This window comes from Danio rerio, chromosome 10 (genome assembly GCF_049306965.1).
Source record: "Danio rerio strain Tuebingen ecotype United States chromosome 10, GRCz12tu, whole genome shotgun sequence".
NCBI classification, from domain to species: domain Eukaryota; kingdom Metazoa; phylum Chordata; class Actinopteri; order Cypriniformes; family Danionidae; genus Danio; species Danio rerio.
In genome coordinates, this window is record NC_133185.1 from 9,474,915 (window position 1) to 9,494,660 (window position 19,746).

A 19,746-nucleotide genomic window follows, 5' to 3' on the forward strand; every position below is an offset into this window, starting at 1 on the left:
TAGGGGGATTGTTGCAGCGTGGTTCAGGGGCCTGATGGGACGCCTGGGCCCCCTGCAGGGTCTCGAACTGAAGCTCGTGTAGACGGGCCGTGAGATCAGCCACCTGATTGGTGAGATACTCCACTTCTCTGGAGGTGCTGGTGAGTCTTGACTCATGCTGACCCAATAGAGCTCCTTGCTGAGTTAAAGCCGACCTGACAGAATCTTGGCCTGCTGTGTCCATCGTTGGTCAGATCGTACTGTCAGAGGTCTGAGTGAGAGAGAAGATGGTTCAGACACAGATGCAGGTCTCAGCAAAGTTTATTGAAGCCCACAAACTCAAGGGGCAAAATAGTCAACAAAACAATCTTCAAAAAAGGAAACTAAAAATTCCTCCGTAATGGAGTTGGCAAAAAAGCCCAAAGTTCACAAAAAACTCAAAACTGAGAAATAAAGTCTCCAAAAAACGATTAAATAAAACTACTCCGGAGAGGTTAGATGAACAGTCTTCAAGAGGGTGCAATACCCTGATACCCGACAGGGGGCGATGAATCCGGCCGCCGCTGACTGGGACAGAATGGCCACGAGGAAGACTGAGGCTTGGAAGCCGGCGAGAGAGTGTTGAGGGCCGGCAGGATAGGGACGGAGAGTCAGATGGGCGGCAAAGCAAAAACAGACGGGAACAGGCTTGAAGGCAGACGGAGAAAAAACACTTTAGGAAAATCAACAGGATGACATCGGACACGACAAAACTCACAGGATATACAAGGAATAGGACTAGACCAGGAGATCGCCAGACATGCCGGAAGGGGAAAAACTACGATCTGACACAGAACTACGATCAACAGAGGGATAAATAGGGGCAGAAATCAAGGAAACCAGGTGAGTGAAATTAGTTTGATAGACTAATGGAAAGTAATAGAGCAGATGGGTGGGGAAGCGAGAGGTAAACAAAGCAGGGTATGAGTGATCAAAACAATACGAGTGAAAGGGAAAAAGTAACACAAACATCAAACCGGTGATCAGACCGAGATTGTGACAGCTTTTTGTTATCTTGAATAATTTCTTGTCTCATCAGGTAACATTCGAGATCAACTTTGACTTCAATCTGAATCAGCTACAGAAAAACGCGGTTGTGAACTTTGAAGCACAAAGGTAAAAATGCTGTTTTAGTACATTTCAATTACAGTTTGCTTGGCTTGTGTATAACCCAGCCTGATGTTTTCCAGTGACAGCGAAGAGGAAGTGACTTCTGATAACAAGGTCTCCCTCTCCATTCCAGTCCAGTATGATGCCGAAATCATCCTCACCAGGTCAGAGGTCAAACTAATATTAGATAACTAATGTTTAAGCATATTAGATAATGTACATAATAATAAAATATATTCAATTGAAAAGTTATTTTAAATTGTCGTCATATTTCACAATGTTGTTGTTATTCTGTATTTTTAAACAAATAAATGGCATCTATCTAAATCCTTTTACTTACAATTTCCACCAGGTATCAATAACCACTAAAGTAACTCATACATATTAAGAAACTCAATTTAGCAATTATGCTATGTGTGATCAAATGAAATGGCAAAGGATAAATCATTGAACACATGTAGAAAGGGAGGTGTAAAAGGCATGGAAAGCCCAGACAGCAGCTGAAATCTCTCAGCAGTTATTTAGCAGCCCTGGCCCACGTCAAGGTAAATAAATATTACCTACTTCAATCCCAACATCGACATTACCAGATGATGAAGATGAAACCAGTGTGGAGATTTCAGCAAGACATTGGGCCCTATCATACACACGACGCAATGCGGCACGACGCAATTGTTGTTCGCTAGTTTTAGCTTGTCGCAAGAGTCGTTTTGACGTTTTGCGCCACTCTGTTAAAATAGCAAATGCATTTGCGCTCATATGTGCACCTACAGGCGTTCTGGTCTAAAAAAGGAGGTGTGTAGAGGTACATTGCTGGCGCGTTGCTATTTTGAGAAACTTTAATAGATTTTTAATAGACCAGAACAAAGCCGGTCTATTTTCCAGCGCAGAGTGCGTTAGTTATGCATCTCGCTTTCACATTGCTTAATACAGACAGGATGTAGGCTACAGCAATACGCAAATATCTTTACATATGAAAAAGAATGAGAATATTAAGGATATATATATATATATATATATATATATATATATATATATATATATATATATATATATATATATATATATGATATAATAAGGATATATATAGGATAAAAATATAAAGGATTAAAATATTACAAAACAATTTATTTTCTTTAGTCTACATAAATAAAAAAAAAACATACTTTCATGACTTCTTCATCTCGGAAGGCTTTTTCAGTTTATTCATAACAATTTGCTTTTGTATAATGTTATTATTATTAGCAGTATTATTTATTATATGCATATTTATATTTGTTTTATTAAAAACAAGCTTAGATTTGCCCACCTGCCAGCTTTTAGACCATATGGGGGACAGCATGTGTATTAGGATATAACTCCGTTTTTTGACCACACTTCATTATTATTGTTCATTTATTTGTTTGCTGGAAATTAGAACTGAATTTAGAAATAGTGTTGAAACAAATCTTTGCGATTAACAAACCAAAATACTGTAATTATTTATAGGCTAATGGATGTCTGTGCATACAACACGTTTCCTTATCCACAAGAGTGAAAGCGAAAGTATATAATGAGGAGGATTACCTTTTATTCTCGCGCTGTAGATGCTCTGTTTAACTGTTTTCTTGCTAGTGAAATGCTCAGTTTTTATCACTTACGAAGTCTGTCATGTAAATACAAATGCACTATGGCGCGACGCAACTGACGATGGGAGATGAGACTCTGATTGGTTTTATTCTGAAAACGCACCTATAGTTCTTTAAGAAAATAAGCTCAACTTTTTTAGACTATGAGCCATGGCGCAAAGTGGATTTTTCCATCCTTAAATTAGCAAACGTGGATTCCGACATGCCCTTAATGCGTTTGCGCCCTGCGCTTTGCACTTTGCGCATGGATCTTCAAAATAGAGCCCAATGACCCTAAACGCAGCCAACGAAACTCTCAACTTCTTTCAGAAAGAAAAATAAAGCTGCTAGATTACAATCACCTGACTTGAATTTAAAAGAAAATAAGATAAAGATCAGAGTTCATAGACTAGACCCACAGAACGGTCGAGAATTTTAGACTTTGCTGAAGTTGGAGAAAAAATACCACCTGAGCAATGCATGCGACCTCATTCTCAATACAGGTATTAAATATATTTCAGTACTTTCTCTTTGCCTCATTCGATTGTTAATGCACACCAAAATTTTGAATTCTGAATGTTTTGTTTGTTTGTTTTATTGGTATGTTTGGCTTTTTTGCCAACAAGAAACCACCCAGTAAAACCTTAGCAATCACTAGTAGTGTATAGAAAACACCTTAGCAAAGGCTGTATTTCAGAAATCAATTATAAAGAAAATCCTGTGTATGAAAACTTTAGTCCCAGTTATTTGTTTGTTTATTTTTCAAGAGACATAAACTTGGATTTTTGCATGATTGGAGAAGAGGATCAAGTCCAACATAAAGTATCAAATTTTGATGACATCGGCCGAGAGTTCAACATAACGTTAAGAGTGAGTCCAAAAATGTATATTTATTATTTCTATACATGAACATGTCTGAAGTTCCCTCTAGTGTTTGCTACATTGTGTAAGTTATTAACCAGCAATTTGAATTGGTGTCTTTCTGCAGGTTTCTACTGGAACCTTCCCAGTAAATCAGGCTCATCTGCGCATCTCACTGCCCACCAAAACCAAGAATGGAGATCATTTACTATACTTGACTTCAGTCAAAACATCACCTGTAAATACAATGCTCTAGCTACTATAATTACTGTACACTTTCATCATCAAACTGAACCAGCACATGATTTAACCTGTGTTTCTGATGTGCAGGCTGCAAATGTGCGATGTGACGACAGTCAACTGATTGACCCTCTGAAGATCAGAGAGAAAACATACACGGCCAGCTTCACTAAACAGAGCTTCAGAGGAACCACAGAACTGGTCAGTCTGTGTGTTATATAGAACAGTGGTTCTCAAAGTGGGGGTCGGGACCCCCCAAGGGGTCGCAAGACAATAAAGGGGGTCGCCTGGTGGTTTCCAAAAATCTATTTATTTATATTAAACGATAAGAATTACCATATTTTATCAATAAACTACTGAAGAGAAAAGTTGTTGTTTATAGTTAATATATACTATATAGTTACTACAGTAACCTATAGTTACTAGTTCTATTGGATTGCGACCCCTGGGGTAATTACATAATTTTAAAGACACACCAATGGCGTCAGATGCAGCAGATTGATTTTATAACATCAGGTTAAACTTTCTGGCACATTTACAGCTCTGATATACATAAAAAAATAAACTAAGAATAAACTTGAGTCTATTGGTGTGTGTGCGCTATTGTATGCAAGGTTTCTGTATATATAACCACCTCAGAGGATATTGGGGGTCGCGAGTCAATAGCATTGTTATTCTGGGGGTGGCAAGCTAATAAGTTTGGGAACCCCTGATATAGAACATTTCAATGTGGTGGTGTTATTGGCCCATGAACATTTCTTGCTTGTTGTTAAACTATTTCCTAACTATAAAAACAGGCAATTCAATTATAAATTGATGATTAAACAGCTGTAATAACATTATTCATCAATAGGTAGATCTTCTTGGATTCTTGGAAGTTATGGAAATTAAAAATATAAAACAGGAAATACGTTACACCATTGTTATTGTTTACATCCCTCAATGGTCTATAATATTGTAACCATTGGAGTGACACTGACAAAAGAGGTGTGGATCCACATGCAGGTTTATTAGAATGGTCAGGCAAGCAGTGGTCAATACAGGGGCAAACAAATGTATGAGAGCAATCCAGAGTCGAAGACAAAATAACAGGCAGATGATCACAAGGCAAGCAGCAAACAGGATTAAACAAACAAAACAAAGCAAATGTTCAAAAACACGGCAAAGGCAGACCAAGGAAACACGTCGTAATGTCACTCGAACAGATAACTAGACTCAGCAATGAGTGTCTCAAAGTGAGCTGTATAATATACTGTATGTCTGTGTAATTAGTACTTGAGCAGCATCAGCTGTGTGTATGCAATTAGTCAGGATCTGCTACCGGTTATGTGTGTTGAGCATGACTGATTCTTGTAGTCTATTTACCAGTAGATTTGTAGTTCATGTGAATGTGAGTGTTTACCAGCGACCTCTGGTGGTTAGATCGCTGGTGATCATGACAAATATAATATGTGCGTTCTTGCACCGGCAGCACTTATATCTTTCAAAGGTTTGGTAAGAGTATGCTGTTGTGGCCTATAATATATAGTTGATATATATGATATATAGAGTTTAATGTGTTATTTAACAAATTCTGGATGAATAAGACAAACATAGGGGTTTTACGGACGGTGTGCAGCATATTGTGAGCAGAAGAGACTTAAAGGGTTAGTTCACCCAAAATGACAATTCTGTTATTAATCAATCACTGTCATGCCATTCCAAACATAAAAAAATTAGGAAAAATGTTAAACATTGACTTCCATTGTATTTGTTTTTTCCTGCAATGGATGTCAAAGGTTTTCAGCATTCTTCAAAATATCTTCGTTTGTGTTCAACAGAAAAAAGAACCCATAAATGTTTGGGACCACTTGGGTGTGAATAAATAGAGAAAAAATAGTTTTTTTTTTGTTTTTTTTATTTAACATTTAAAACTTCAAATGTGAATACTTACATATTTCAAACAAACTTCTGTCAAATTTTTATCATGGAGTATTGTTTTGAATTTAGAAAAACAATGTATTTAAAAGTTATTTTTGAAATTTTGATAGGCTGCAACATAGCAAAATGTGGAAAAAGTGAAGTGCTAAATACTTTCTGAGAACATTTGTATTTCTGTTTTGCATCAAAAAATAAAAATCTTCGTATCTAAACCACTTTCTAAAATCATTTTGGACAAGAAGTTATAGAAAATCTGATGCCAAACTATTAAAAGCAAGTTTAACACAATGTTTTTTCTCTTCCCCAGAACTGTAAGTCATCTAAATGTGAACAGATGATTTGTCTCCTCAAAGATCTAGAGATGAAGAGCAGCTACTTTATAAACATCACTGCCAGAATCTGGAATGGCACATTTGCTTATGTAAGTGCCTCTTCAGCAGTTTGATCTCTGTTCTCCATTCCTGTTATTTGAGAAGATTCTTCATGTTTATCTCCTTCCAGGCGGATTTTCAGACAGTTTTACTGACTGGAAGCGCAGAAGTAGAAACATCTCAGCCTGATCTCATTGTGGTTACTCACAAACAACAGCAGGTCAGTTCCTGACCCTCTCTTTTAGTTTTGTTCAAGATAAGATCAGACCAGCTTATAGCTTAGAGTCACTTTTCTGCTTGTCAAGGCTGGTTAAAGCTGCAATTTGTTAGTTGACCAGCATAGTTCTGCGTCCACCATTTTGTGCTAGTCAGCAATTTTTATCAGTTTTTTTCTGTTTTAATGAGACAGATGTTTGCCCTTATACTCTTGAAATATTGTTAATCTTAATTCAGTTGACTAAAATTCATTGTCAAATAGTTTTCCATTAAATATTAATAATAACAATAATAATAATGAGATTAGTCATTTTGTATTCTTGGGACTCTATTCGACTGCTTTATGAATAAATAAACAATTTGTATTTTCTGGTATTATTTAAAATTTAAAGTGACGTTTAACAGTCATATAGTTTCTCAAAAAGCTCAAAAAGATTTATCATTATTTTTTATTTATGCTAATAAAATTAGTTAGTGTTTTTGCTGCTTAATATTTTTGTGGAAACCAAGATGCTGGCATTAAAAAGAAACATTAAATAAAAAGAAATTAATTAATAATTAAGCACAAGTAAAAACTAATAATAATTTCTCAGGCAGCATATCAGAATGATTTCTGAAAGATCATGTGATGCCACAGAATAAATAAATAAAAATAATTTTAAAAGTTACATTAACCAATATTAATGCATCACTGTATATTTGCTGTATCCAGAATGCCAACCTCCTACAACCCAGTACTGGGAAACATCCGTACACACTCTTTAACACATATTTTTCACACACATACACAATGGGCAATTTAGTTTATACAATTCACCTGTACCACATGTCTTTGGTCTGTGGGGGAAACCGGAGCACCCAGAGGAAACCCACACGAACACAGAGGAAACCCACACGAACTGACCCAGTCGGGACGCGAACTAGCCACCTTCTTGCTGAGAGGCCACAGTGCTAACCACTGAGCCACCGTGTTGTCCCATATGCCCTTGTTTATAAATATCAATTGTAATATTTTTTAAACAGGATCATGATGTATTATTAATCTGCACTAGTAACTGAGAAGCCAGTTATGAGAATGATTTATGAATGTGACATCACCGAAATAAATTATAGAGTAATATTTAGGAAACAAAAATTATCGTAATATATATTTTTAAGCATCTTTAAAAACTGACGTATTATATTTTGTCATTCAAAAATCAGTTTGTGTGTTTGTATCATATTATCATATCTGTTGTCATTTGGAGATCCTCATCATTAAAACCCTTGTACTAATAACATTAATGTATGATCAACAGATATCTAATCATTTCTGGCTCTGTTGCAGATCAAAATCAAAGTCATTAAAGAAAGAGCGATTGGAGATATTCCTATAGGCATCATCATAGGAAGTGTCCTCGGCGGCCTGCTCCTATTCGCTCTGGTTACAGTGATTCTCTGGAAGGTATGTGCTGTTTTTTTTTTTTTAACATGAATTACATTAACACCAGCTACTGCCTGCTTTTATTTATGTATTTTATTATCATTTTTTGTATGACATTAAAAGGAGATAAACGCCAAGATGTGTATAAAGTGTTTACATGAGGAAGATATTTTTTATAAGCCAAGAAGACATGCAATCAGTTAAATTCCTTATTGTGTAACAATGTTATTTTAAGTGTCTTCTGCAAGCTCTGAGGCCACAGTGATTTGCATGGTTGCAGAAATACACGTTTTTATTAATTCAGTCATTTTCTTTTCGGCTTAGTCCCTTTATTAGTCTGGGGTCGCCACAGCAGAATGAAACATCAACTTATCCAGCATATGTTTTTGCACAGTGGATGCCCTTCCACCTGCAACCCATCTCTGGGAAACATCCATACACACTCATTCACACTGTTTTTATTTATAATCATTTATTTAAAATAGTGTTTTATTTGCACTATATATATATATATATATATATATATATATATATATATATATATATATATATATATATATATATATATATATATATATATATATATATATATAATTATTATTATTATTTTTTTTAACAAGTTAAATTCACAATGTTTAATGTGGATTACATAATCAGACCCTAAGATTGTGCTACACTTTAAAATGCTTAGAATCAGAATACATTTTTTTTTTATAGATTTAAAATTATTTACAATTTCCAAAAAATCTACTGTCACATCATTCCGCTTGACATATATATGTATATAATACAAATAATAATATTAATAATAATAAACTTTATTTTTATATAGCACCTTTAAAAGTAGTATCTCAAAACAATTTACAGACATAAAATACAACAAAATGTAATAATGCAAACAAAATGTAATAATTTAAAACACATGAAATATTAATAACAATAATAGTAATAGATCTCAGGGATCTCAGGGATCCCGCATTGCGAATATCAGAGAGTTCCACAGTTTACATGGCAATAAAGAGCATGCCTGGTCTCCCATAGATTTTATCTGTGTTGCTTGAGCAGTTAAAAGACCAGCATCAGACAAGCATTAAGCACGTCTTGGAGTGTATGGGATTTAAAGCTTAGATAAATATTGTGTTGCTAGACCATTCAAGGCCTTGTACGCAAACATGAGGATTTTAAAATCAATTCGAAAACTGACAGGAAGCCAGTGCAGATTATTCCAAATAGATGTTATGTGCTCTCCTGCACTGGTCCTATTCAGAATTCAGAATTCTAAAGCTGAATTTTGTACTAATTGTAACTTATTTAGGATAGCTTTTGGAACTCCAGCCAGCAAAGTGTTACAATAGTTAATAGAGGAAATACAAAGGTGTTCATTAATTTTTCAGCAACATAAAACAGCAGCAAGGGACGCAGTGTTTCACGGATGAAAAAATGGAAATAATTGCCAAATTTTTGTCATATAAATCTTCTGAATTCTCTACAGAAAAGAATAACAAAAAACAAGTTAGGGCAAAGTAATTTAAAAGGTAATCTAAAAAGTATGAATGCTACTTGCTATCTGGGACATCAATTTGAATACTGTAAATAACCTAAAATAGGTCATTTAGATATGATCACATAATTTGTAATCAATAACAGACTACAACTTGCACAAAGAAATGTTTTCTAAAAACAAAATCTTACTTTCACAATTGGCATTTAATCCTAAAAAAATCACTACCATCTTACTAATACATTTAAAAAATGGCGTTTGCTGTTTGTTCAAAATACTTATTTAAAATTAGTTGAAACTGAAAAAATATTGGGATTTTTGGGGGACAACTTAACTGTTTTATGTTTAATCCACTTAAGTTTGTAAAAACTGATAACAATCAATCCTGAACAAAGCAAAGCAAAGAAAAACAAACTATGACACTGATGTTCCACCAGGTTGGCTTCTTCAAGAGGAAAGCATTGCCGCAGCAGGGGGATGAACAGGAGCAGGCTGAACAAGAGGGTCTATGTGAGAATCCAGCATGAACAAGCCACACTGTGGAAATGTTGTCACCTTGAAATGTACAGATAAATGACTGATATTCAGTTTGCCGCCATTCGATTCCTGAAGGTCTTGATGATATTACTGTATTTTGTTCACTGCAGTGGACTTGCTCGCTCTGGCCTCAGTCGTGTGCCGTTCTCAAAAGTATGAGAATGAGTTTCTACATGCATGAGAGACAGAGGAGTAGAGTGCAGTTTGTCTCTGTCAGTTCCTGCTTTCTCATCGCGTTGAGACTTGCTTTAGTATGCATATGGTTCTCCACTAAAGAATAAAGAAATGATAATTTTTTAATAAATCTAATGCCCCTATGTATTAGATGCAGATTGTACGCCTGTAGCTCACTCACTGCACAAACTTGCAGTATGATGACACACACTGGTTTTAACGCCTCAATGTGAAATAATTTTTACTGTTGTGATTGAAGTCCTGAGGGCAGATTAAATGATGTTTTTTTAAACAAGATTTTGTTGGCCAGTTTTTTTTTTCCACTCTTTGTGGTAATTGTGAAATTCTAAGCATATCTTAAAGAGATTGATAGGCTTTAAGGGAATTTTATAGCTTTATAGGGTTGTTGTTTATCAAATGTTCAGTATATAGTGAATATATTGTCATTTAATATCTTACTTTTTTTAATGCTTTAACAAACAGCTTTTAAAAACATTACAGTTGGAAAACTGAGGAAATATTTGTGCAATTCCTTTTCCCCTGTGCAAATTATTGAAGTATCTTCTGCTAAACTGAAAAAATGCACTAAAAGTGGGTACAGTGAGGCGATGAGACAAAATTATTCTCCTCACAGTTATCTAATATTAGGCTACTGTAAAAGGAAACTTGTTCAAGTTAACAGACGTCTTTTGGCAGACTATGAATAACCCTTCAAAACCATGCAATACTATAGATGTGTTAAATGTTTTTTAATGGAATTCCCAATAATTAAGAAAAGTAATTTAAACAATTATGCAAACCAAAAAAATAATGCTCACCCAATGTATTTTCTAATAATTCAACAAACTAAAGTCAATTATTCTATTTATATTATGGTTTTCACATTTCCAGATGTTGTATTTCAAGATATTTAGCATGTGTGTATGCTAGTTTATTAGTGCTAGCCTAATACTGCGGTTTCCTAAAAAATAATTGTGCACCTTTGAATGTTCACCAGCCAATAAGATACAAGCATTCAAGTGCTCTGTATAAAAAATAATCTGAAGGAACAGAACAAACAGTCAACTCAAAAGTGCATAGATATGCCATAGATAGCCATAGATATGATGGTTTTCATTCATTCATTCGTTTTCGGCTTAGTCTCTTTATTAATCTGGGGTCGCCACAGCTGAATGAACCGCCAACTTTTCCAGCATATGTTTACGCAGCGGATGCCCTTCCAGCTGCAACTCATCGCAAAACATGCACACACACTCATTCTCACACATATACTACGGACAATTTTACCCAATTCACCTGAATGTCTTTTGAACATGGGGGAAACCGGAACAAGCGGAAGAAACCCACCCGAACGCGGGGAAAACATGCAAACTCCACACAGAAATGCCAACTGACCCAGCCGAGGCTTGAACCTGCGACACCGCGACTGCGCCACCGTGACGCCCCATATGATGATTTTATTCACGTTAATTAATTTAATCACGTTATATTATGTCGGATATAAACGCTGACAGAAACGTACATGCAGTTTTCAGTTTCCATAGTGAAAACTGAATACGTATTTCTTTCAGCTTTTCTAATAATAATGCGCTACAACTTCAAAGTTGTAAAGCAATGTTAGCCTATTTAGCCAAACTGGAAATGCAACCAACACATTTAAACGCATATTTTTGTGAATGCTACTTTTACAGTTCTCTTGCAACATAATGTTTGACATATCGAATCTATTTTGACCCTCCATGGGAGGGTATGAGGTGTGAGAGCGACCAGCTCGTCCTCCCCCGGCTCTTCCTCCTCCGCCCAGTGCAGATTCACTCCCTGTAACTCGATGCTCAGACACTGGAGAACTGCTCGTGCTGATGCTGGATGGCAACATGGACTTACAAATGAAGATTCTACAGGTACTTCTCGCTGTTCTGTGTAAGTACTAATACAAACACGCATTTTGTTTAATAATATAACCCTAAATTGCTACATTAAATGACAACACTGAGTTTACATGCAGATGAACTGTAGTGTTGTTGATGTAATAACTTCCAAACAAACTTGAGATCAGTGTAACAGTTTTGTATTAGTTCATTGGTTTTATTAGCGTTTATATCAGGGGTGTCCAAACTCGGTCCTGGTGGGCTGGTGTTCTTAAGAGAGTTTAGCTCCAACCCTAATCAAACACACCTGAACCAGCTAATTAAGGAATTGCTAGATATACTAGAAGCTTCCAGGTGTGTTGAAGCTAAACTTTGCAGGACACCGGCCCTCCAGGACCGAGTTTGGACACCCCTGCTTTACATTATAACATACATATTAACTCTACTAACCGTTTTAGTCAGGTCTGGAAAGAATAAAATGTTAATGTTTGCTACAAGGTTTATTAAAATGAATGCAGTGTTGATTGAGGTGTTTTACTGTTCAAAATCATGGTAGAAGTGGATTGTTTAGTCTTACAGAAAAAGTACTAGTTCATTAAAACACAACTCTTTTCATACAGTTTAATTTTCAAACCAATCATATAGGGAGTTAGATTTTTTGTTTGTTTGCATTAGTTTCCATAATGCTTTGTATACAACTCATTTAAGTTTGTTGCAGTAAAATGACCTGTTTGTGTTCAATGTTCAATATTTTTCTGTCTTGATAAAGTTTTTGTGGTTATCTGTATTTTCTGATGTGTTAAGGTTGTGGTCAGTCTGGGTGGCAGTAAAAACAACAATATTTGCACTAATGTCAGTGCAACGCATTTGCACATACAGTGTAACAGCATTTGTTTTGCCTAATATGAAAATACTACTGAACTGTCCCTTTAAGTGTCATTTAACTTACTTCCTCCTTCTCACCATCAGATCGAGTAAAAAATACTGTAATATTTTTAGCTGTAAACTGTAACATCCACCTACTGTACATAGCATCCACCCAATCTTTACAAGTAGAAAACTAATATACAAAACTTTGACTAAAATGAAAGTTTGATGTTGATTTACTTGTCCACAGACTATTCAAAATGTAGGTAACTTATTTTTTTATTCAAAAATTTTTCGATCAGTCCCTCAATCTAGGGTCGCCACAGCGAAATGAACCGCCAACTTATCCGACATATGTTTTACACAGCGTATGCCCTTCCATCTGCTACCCATCACTGGGAAACATCCATACACAGACACATACACTACAGCCAATTCATTCATTCATTTTCTTGTGGGCTTAGTCCCTTTACTAATCCGGGGTCGCCACAGCGGAATGAACCGTCAACTTATCCAGCAAGTTTTTATGCAGTGGATGCCCTACCAGCCGCAACCCATCTCTGGGAAACATCCACACACACACATTCACACACACACACCACACACACACACACACACTCATACACTATGGACAATTTAGCCTACCCAATTCACCTGTACCGCATGTCTTTGGACTGTGGGGGAAACCAGAGCACCCGGAGGAAACCCACGCGAAGGCAGGGAGAACATGCAAACTCCACACAGAAACACCAACTTAGCCGAGGTTCAAACCAGCGACCCAGCGACTTTCTTGCTGTGAGGCAACAGCACTACCTACTGCACCACGCCTCGCCACTATGGCCAATTTAGCTTATAATCACCTGTACCGCATTGTCTTTGGACTATGAGGGAAACGGGACCACCCGGAGGAAACCCATGCGAACACGGGGACAACATGCAAACTCCACACAGAAATGCCAACTGACCCAGTCAAGGGTTGAACCAGCAACCTTCTTGCTGTGAGGCAATCGTGTTACCCACTGGGCCACTGTGATGGTAATTAATAAACATTTTTAGCTATACTCTATCTCTTTTTAATTTTCCACCTTCTTGAACAAACGGGACAGAGACCTGAAAAGCTTAGCTTCAACTCCAATTAAACAAACATGAGCAGCCAATTAATGTCTAATCTTAAGAATACTTCAAGAAAACTTCATACTGGACTTTGAATTCCCTTGACTTCCATTACAGGTTCCCAGCTTTCTCAAAATATCTAATTTTGTGTTCAACAGAAGAAAGTAACTCGGACAGGTTTGGGATGAGTGAGAGTAAATGTAAGTAAAGTGAGAGTAAATGACAGAATTTTCAGTTTTGTTTTGGGTGAACTATCCACACACTGTAAAAAAATGAATAAAATAAATTAAGCTAGTACAACCACAAAAATACATAATCCTTATTTCCTTTAGATTTTTCATGTTCACTCAACTTTTAAAAACATCAGCTGCACTGACCAAAAATTATTTGTCAAATAAAAAAATAATAATAAAAAAACATTTAGTTAGGTTAACATAAGATTATTAGTTTTCTAGAGATGTGAACTACAAAACTTTTTAAGTTGTGCCAACTGAACATTTTTGTCTGCAGAACTGAAATGCCTGACGTTGAGTGAACAGAAAATAAATGGTACTAAGAAATAAAAACAAGCAGAAAAAAATGAAACAGACAAATGGTAACATTTAAACATGTAAACATTATTAGGCACAGAATTAGAAACAGGAAAGGAGGCAAAACAAAAATAACCATAAACAAGTATCAATACATGGCAGGACAACCAGGGAAAACCACTTTATGAGGCTTCACAGGGGGGAAAAGGACTCAGCAAAGAGTCTGTTTGAATGAGATGTCTTTATAGTCCTTGTACTGTATATAGTCCATCATGAGTTTCCATTTGTGTGTGTGTGAAATCATTTAATTATTAAGTCATTTAATTATTACAGGATTTGTTCATGAAATATAAATATCAAATACATTTGATTTCTCATTTAAGAATGCATTTTGACTTATTATTTGATTGTTTGATTTATCATTTGGGTAGTTGTTTTGAAAGTTTGATTTATTATTGGATCTTTTTAGGCTTTTGAATTTTCATTTTCATTTTGTTAGGAAAAAACTTCCATATACAGTTCAAACCAGAAGTTTACGTACACTGTATAAAAAGGCACATAACCATTTTAAAAAAGTCAGATATTAATGTATTAATGATAATTACTGTCTAAAAAGTAATAAAAAAACTTTCATTATTCATTATAAACTCTCATTATTCTGGCATTTAGCAAATGTAAATCATTTAGGTAATCCTATCAGACCTAAAATAGTAAACATTTATTATGATTTACCTTCAGACATTTTTTCAAAAAATGGTTCCTTTTTTTAGAGTGTTTGTAAACTTCTGGTTTCAACTGTACATGCCTATCAGTTAAATACTAATTAACAGTCCACATGCGCATAACGTTTCTTTTTGTCGAGCGAACTAGGTAAAGTGTGAGATGAAAATTCACATTAAAAGTCTTTCTGCAGCCATCTAAGGTCTGAGATTAACTCAACTTAAAGTAACAAGTTCGCAGAAGCTTTTTTTTGGGGTGAACTTGCAAAGTTTTACTCACAAAACTAATGTTTTTAACTTAAATTTTTATTTTAACAACAACAAAAAACAAGTAATTTTCACTTTTTTTCAAGTTGGATTTTTTACAGTGGAGTGTGACTATTAAGCAACACTATAGCCAAATCATCATGGTTAAAATGGTGTAGCATACTTGCCCAAACTGTCTATTCTAAAATGTGTCTAAACTGGCTTACTGATCATAATGCAGGCACTGGACTGGAAACACATTCTCTCTTTAACCCCATAGTCTGACCTCCAATTTCTGTTTCCGCTGATGTTCATGACTTAATTCTTCGTCTGTCTCGTTTCATGTGTCTTTCAGTTCTGTCTGCTTTCTGCATAGTTTGAAGGCTCTTATTGTTCTATGACTGTGTGACTGCCTCTTTATATTGTGAATGGAGAAGTCTGAGGATGTACTATGTAAGTTACTTTATTCATCAGTTTGTGGATTGTTTCTCACATGCATTTTTCAGCAAATTGCCTCTATTCTTCTTAACTTTTTAGATTGGAGTAAAACTATACAATCAAGATAAACTGTGAGATCGGATGGCCAGGATAGATGAGGATGTTGAAATATTGTTCACATCACACTCTGCTCAAACATGTTTTGACATATTTTGAGTTGTAACATTAAATCCAAGTCAACCGAACACTTACTAGTTTACATTTCGTAAGAGTTAAACGATGTTGGGCCACTCTGTTTCAGTTCAACAGGATACATGTCTAGTTTCAAGATCATTTGTCCTTGAGGAAGTCTTCTTTGGAAGAAAACAATATCAACTACATGCAAAAATGCATGTTTGGTTCTTGTCCACTGAAAATGTGACCAATTCAATTATTTACTCATTAAGAGACCAAGGAAAAAGTTTGATAAAAACTAAATCGAAAAAGCATGCTAAAAATAATTATGTATATTTAATTAGTATTTAATTAATGTTAAAAAGATTGTTACCATCTTATTACTTACCGATCTCTCTGCAAACAAAAGTCTTATTTCATCTTTCTAAAGTCGTGTTTACCCCATCTTAAACTGAGGTTGAAGCCAAATTTGACCACTGCTCCAAAGTAGTGGATTACTCAGTAAATATACACCTATGACATTCAAAATTTTCCTAAAAATGGAATAAAGGTTTGTTAAAACCAGACGAACGAGCATGAATACAAAGCTTGGCATATCTTTAAATGTTATTCTTCATTGTCAAGCAAAAAACCCGTACCATAAAGTTCAACTCGTGAAGATTCTCTGTGATTATATGGCTAAATATTGTTTACAATCTCCAAGGATTTCCACATCAAAGATTTAGTGCACACAGTCACTCCATCCCTCATGAGTTCACGCTGTGACATGTCTCAGCAAATTCCATACCTGATTACAAAAATACTAACAAACTACATTTTTTAGGATATCATGCAATAGGCAGTATATTGTTTTGCTTCATTATTTTTGTTTGTCTTGCAGTGTATTTTGGTAGAGTATGTGTGTATGTTGGTATATCAGGCCAGAAAAAAGACTTGTTTTAATATGTCTCAACAGGTTTCAGCATCAATAACTCTCAGGGTTTTAATGTGGGGACAACAGGAGCAAGGATTTTCTCAGGGTCATCAGCAGAGCAGTTTGGGTACACTGTACGGCAGTTCAGCAACAGCCAAGGAAAATGGTAAGATATACATTTGCATTATAATCAGAATAGTGCACTTTTAACCGTCATTGAAATTATTTAGTTTATTTTGATTCAGCATCAAAAAATGTGGCAACCACTGATAAATCAGGGACTAAGGTAAAAGAAATTGATTAATGCAAGTTAAAAAATCTCTTTGATACTATGCTAGGGCACATTCTCAATAAAATGACCTGGTGTCGACAAATATTTACAGTAGAATCTTTCAAATATCAAACGCACTCAACCAGACGACAAAGTCAGGGTTGTTCAGACTATGGCCTTTGCCCTAGCAGCAACTCACAAATCTGCCCTCTTTAGCCACATCCACATTAACAGTTTCTCTGCTATGCATGTGATGGTTTATAGTGTGTTATCCTGTCTGTGTCCTGTTATCCCTCATCAATAGACTATCCACTCTTGGCATCACCAATACCCCACTTGACTGGTTTAAATCTTATCTCTCTGGCCGCACTCAGTTCATTCAACTCAAATCATTCACTTCTCAGCATTTTACAGTTCTTCGGGTGTTCCCCAGGGCTCAGTCCTGGGGCCCCTACTTTTTTTATCATCTATCTCCTTCCACTCAGTAATATTCTCTGTAAATATAACATACAGTTTCACTGCTATGCGGATGACACCCAGCTCTATCTCTCTGGCAAACCCTCTTCTTGTTTTCCAACTACATCCCTTACAGTCTGCTTAGCAGAAATCAAGTCCTGGCTCTCTCTTAACTTCCTCAAACTAAATAGTTCAAAAACTGAGGTTTTGCTTGTTGGAACCAAATCAACACTCTCCAAAACTGACAGCTTTTCTCTCTCAATTGACGACTGTTCCATTTATCCCTCTAAACAGGTTAAGAGTCTGGGTGTCATCCTTGATAGCACCCTATCCTTTGATTCTCACATCAATAACATCACCCGTTCTGCTTACTTCCACCTACTCAACATTAACCGTCTCCGCCTATCTCTTACCCCTCATGCCACTGCTGTTCTCGTTAATAGCCTTGTCACATCTCGTTTAGATTACTGCAACTCTCTTCTCTTTGGTCTCACTCATAAATCTCTCCGTAAGCTTCAGTTGGTCCACAACTCAGCTGCCCGTATCATCACCAGAACCCCTTCTTCTCATCACATCACCCCTGTCCTGCAGCAGCTTCATTGGTTAACTGTTCATTTTCGAATTGACTTTAAAATCTTGATGTTAACATTCAAAGCCATCCACAATCTCGCCCCTCCAAATTTGTCTGCCCTCATCCACATTTCTGTTCCTTCTCGCACCCTGCGATCTTCTTCCTCCCTCTACTTGTCTGTTCCCTCTTCTCGCCTTTCAACTATGGGCAACAGAACATTTAGCCGCTCTGGTCCGCGGCTTTGGACTCACTACCACCTGCCATCAGAAACATTGACTCCCTTACACTGTTCAAATCAAGACTCAAAACCCACTTATTCAAGATGGCTTTTAATACTTAATTTTATCTGCACTATTGCTGTGTATATTTTATTATTTCTCTTGTTGTTTTATTGCTCTTGTTGATTGTACGGTGTCCTTGAGTTGCTAGAAAGGCGCCTTTAAATAAAATATATTATTATTATTATTATTATTATTATTATTATCCAAATGTCCTATGTTCCCAACAGAGTGTTTAGCTCTCAAAACATCCAACCTCCATAGGCCAGCAATTGGCTATCCAGCCCTTTTTATGCCAGCATTCATTCATAATTGCTCTTTTCCATTTAAAAGCTTTCATTCACATCACTTTTAAGCATCTGAACATTCTTTTATGAGTCTGAGAGCTGTACAATCTGAGCCCAGAGTTTCCTCTACTTCTGCCCCGATTCCATTAAAGATCAGCTCAGTGGCGTAGCGCAAAATGCGGAGGCCCCCCTGCAGGGATCACCAACGGGGCCCCCAGTTGAAGGCGGGGGAGGGGGGGAGTATACACATAGATATACACATATGCACATATATCTATGATCGGGAGTTTCCCTGGATGTTAGTATGCATTTTTTTTTAATTATGAAAATTTTTATTTGACATCACTTTTCTACATTGATGGATCACTTATCACACGGGCATTCCTGACAAAAAGCTTGTGTTTGTGTGTATGGAAATGTACTATTCACCCTCCCTGTTAAATTTGATCTAATCATGTGCTGAAATACACCTCCTCTCCTGCTTTCACTTCTCATACTGACGGAGGGAGCGATTCGTTTGTGAATGAATCTCCGTTATGAACGACTCGTTCGCTAGCCGACAATAATACAAGTTTCTGGCACTACAGCATCTCTTTGTCATATTTCTTTTGCATTGTTTGCTGATTTATTCAACAAACCTAGCATAAACCGAGTGTTTAGTGCGAATTGGTGCTACTTTGCCTTATGGTGAATGCAGTAAGTGACTATAGCTATTATTATCAATAACGTGACCTGTTTAGCACAAATTTCAAAACATACAAACACGTAAAAAACTTAATCCTATGAAATGTTCTGCCTTTGTGCTTTGTTTTCTTTGTTTGCTCATTACTACACTCGTAGACGGCGCTTAAGTCCAGCATCTTCACGTAATAACACTGTCTTGACTAGTGCGGCTGAATGACATTTGTCCTGGGAGCACTGTACCAATGTGGCGGCGCTATAGACGCATGCTCAGGGTCCCTATGCGATATCTAGTGTATATATCTATGTCACAAATTGAGGAGCGGGGAAAGGAGGCGGAGTGGCGTGACAACGCG

At 36.2% G+C, this 19,746-nt stretch overlaps 2 protein-coding genes across 3 annotated transcripts in view; both read left to right on the forward strand.

Annotated features, from left to right (window-relative positions):
• The window catches only part of LOC100333484 (integrin alpha-2), a 38,042-nt gene extending 27,767 nt beyond the window's left edge, over nt 1-10,275 (forward strand). For both annotated transcript variants that reach the window (XR_012386107.1, XM_021479257.3), the window contains exons 22-30: nt 1,058-1,134; nt 1,209-1,292; nt 3,503-3,605; nt 3,724-3,834; nt 3,927-4,037; nt 6,064-6,177; nt 6,258-6,347; nt 7,671-7,787; nt 9,705-10,275. Coding sequence is in view for 1 of the 2 variants with exons in the window: in XM_021479257.3 (XP_021334932.1) it covers nt 1,058-1,134; nt 1,209-1,292; nt 3,503-3,605; nt 3,724-3,834; nt 3,927-4,037; nt 6,064-6,177; nt 6,258-6,347; nt 7,671-7,787; nt 9,705-9,794 (897 nt within the window). In the remaining variant the exon portion in view is untranslated. The remainder of the gene's footprint in view (nt 1-1,057; nt 1,135-1,208; nt 1,293-3,502; nt 3,606-3,723; nt 3,835-3,926; nt 4,038-6,063; nt 6,178-6,257; nt 6,348-7,670; nt 7,788-9,704) is intronic.
• Nucleotides 10,276-11,812: 1,537 nt separating this feature from the next.
• itga2.2 (integrin, alpha 2 (CD49B, alpha 2 subunit of VLA-2 receptor), tandem duplicate 2) overlaps nt 11,813-19,746 on the forward strand; it is a 56,564-nt gene continuing 48,630 nt past the window's right edge. The window contains exons 1-2 of the mRNA XM_003199304.7: nt 11,813-11,898; nt 16,889-17,012. Coding sequence (XP_003199352.2) covers nt 11,838-11,898; nt 16,889-17,012 — 185 coding nt within the window. The 5' untranslated portion in view covers nt 11,813-11,837. The remainder of the gene's footprint in view (nt 11,899-16,888; nt 17,013-19,746) is intronic.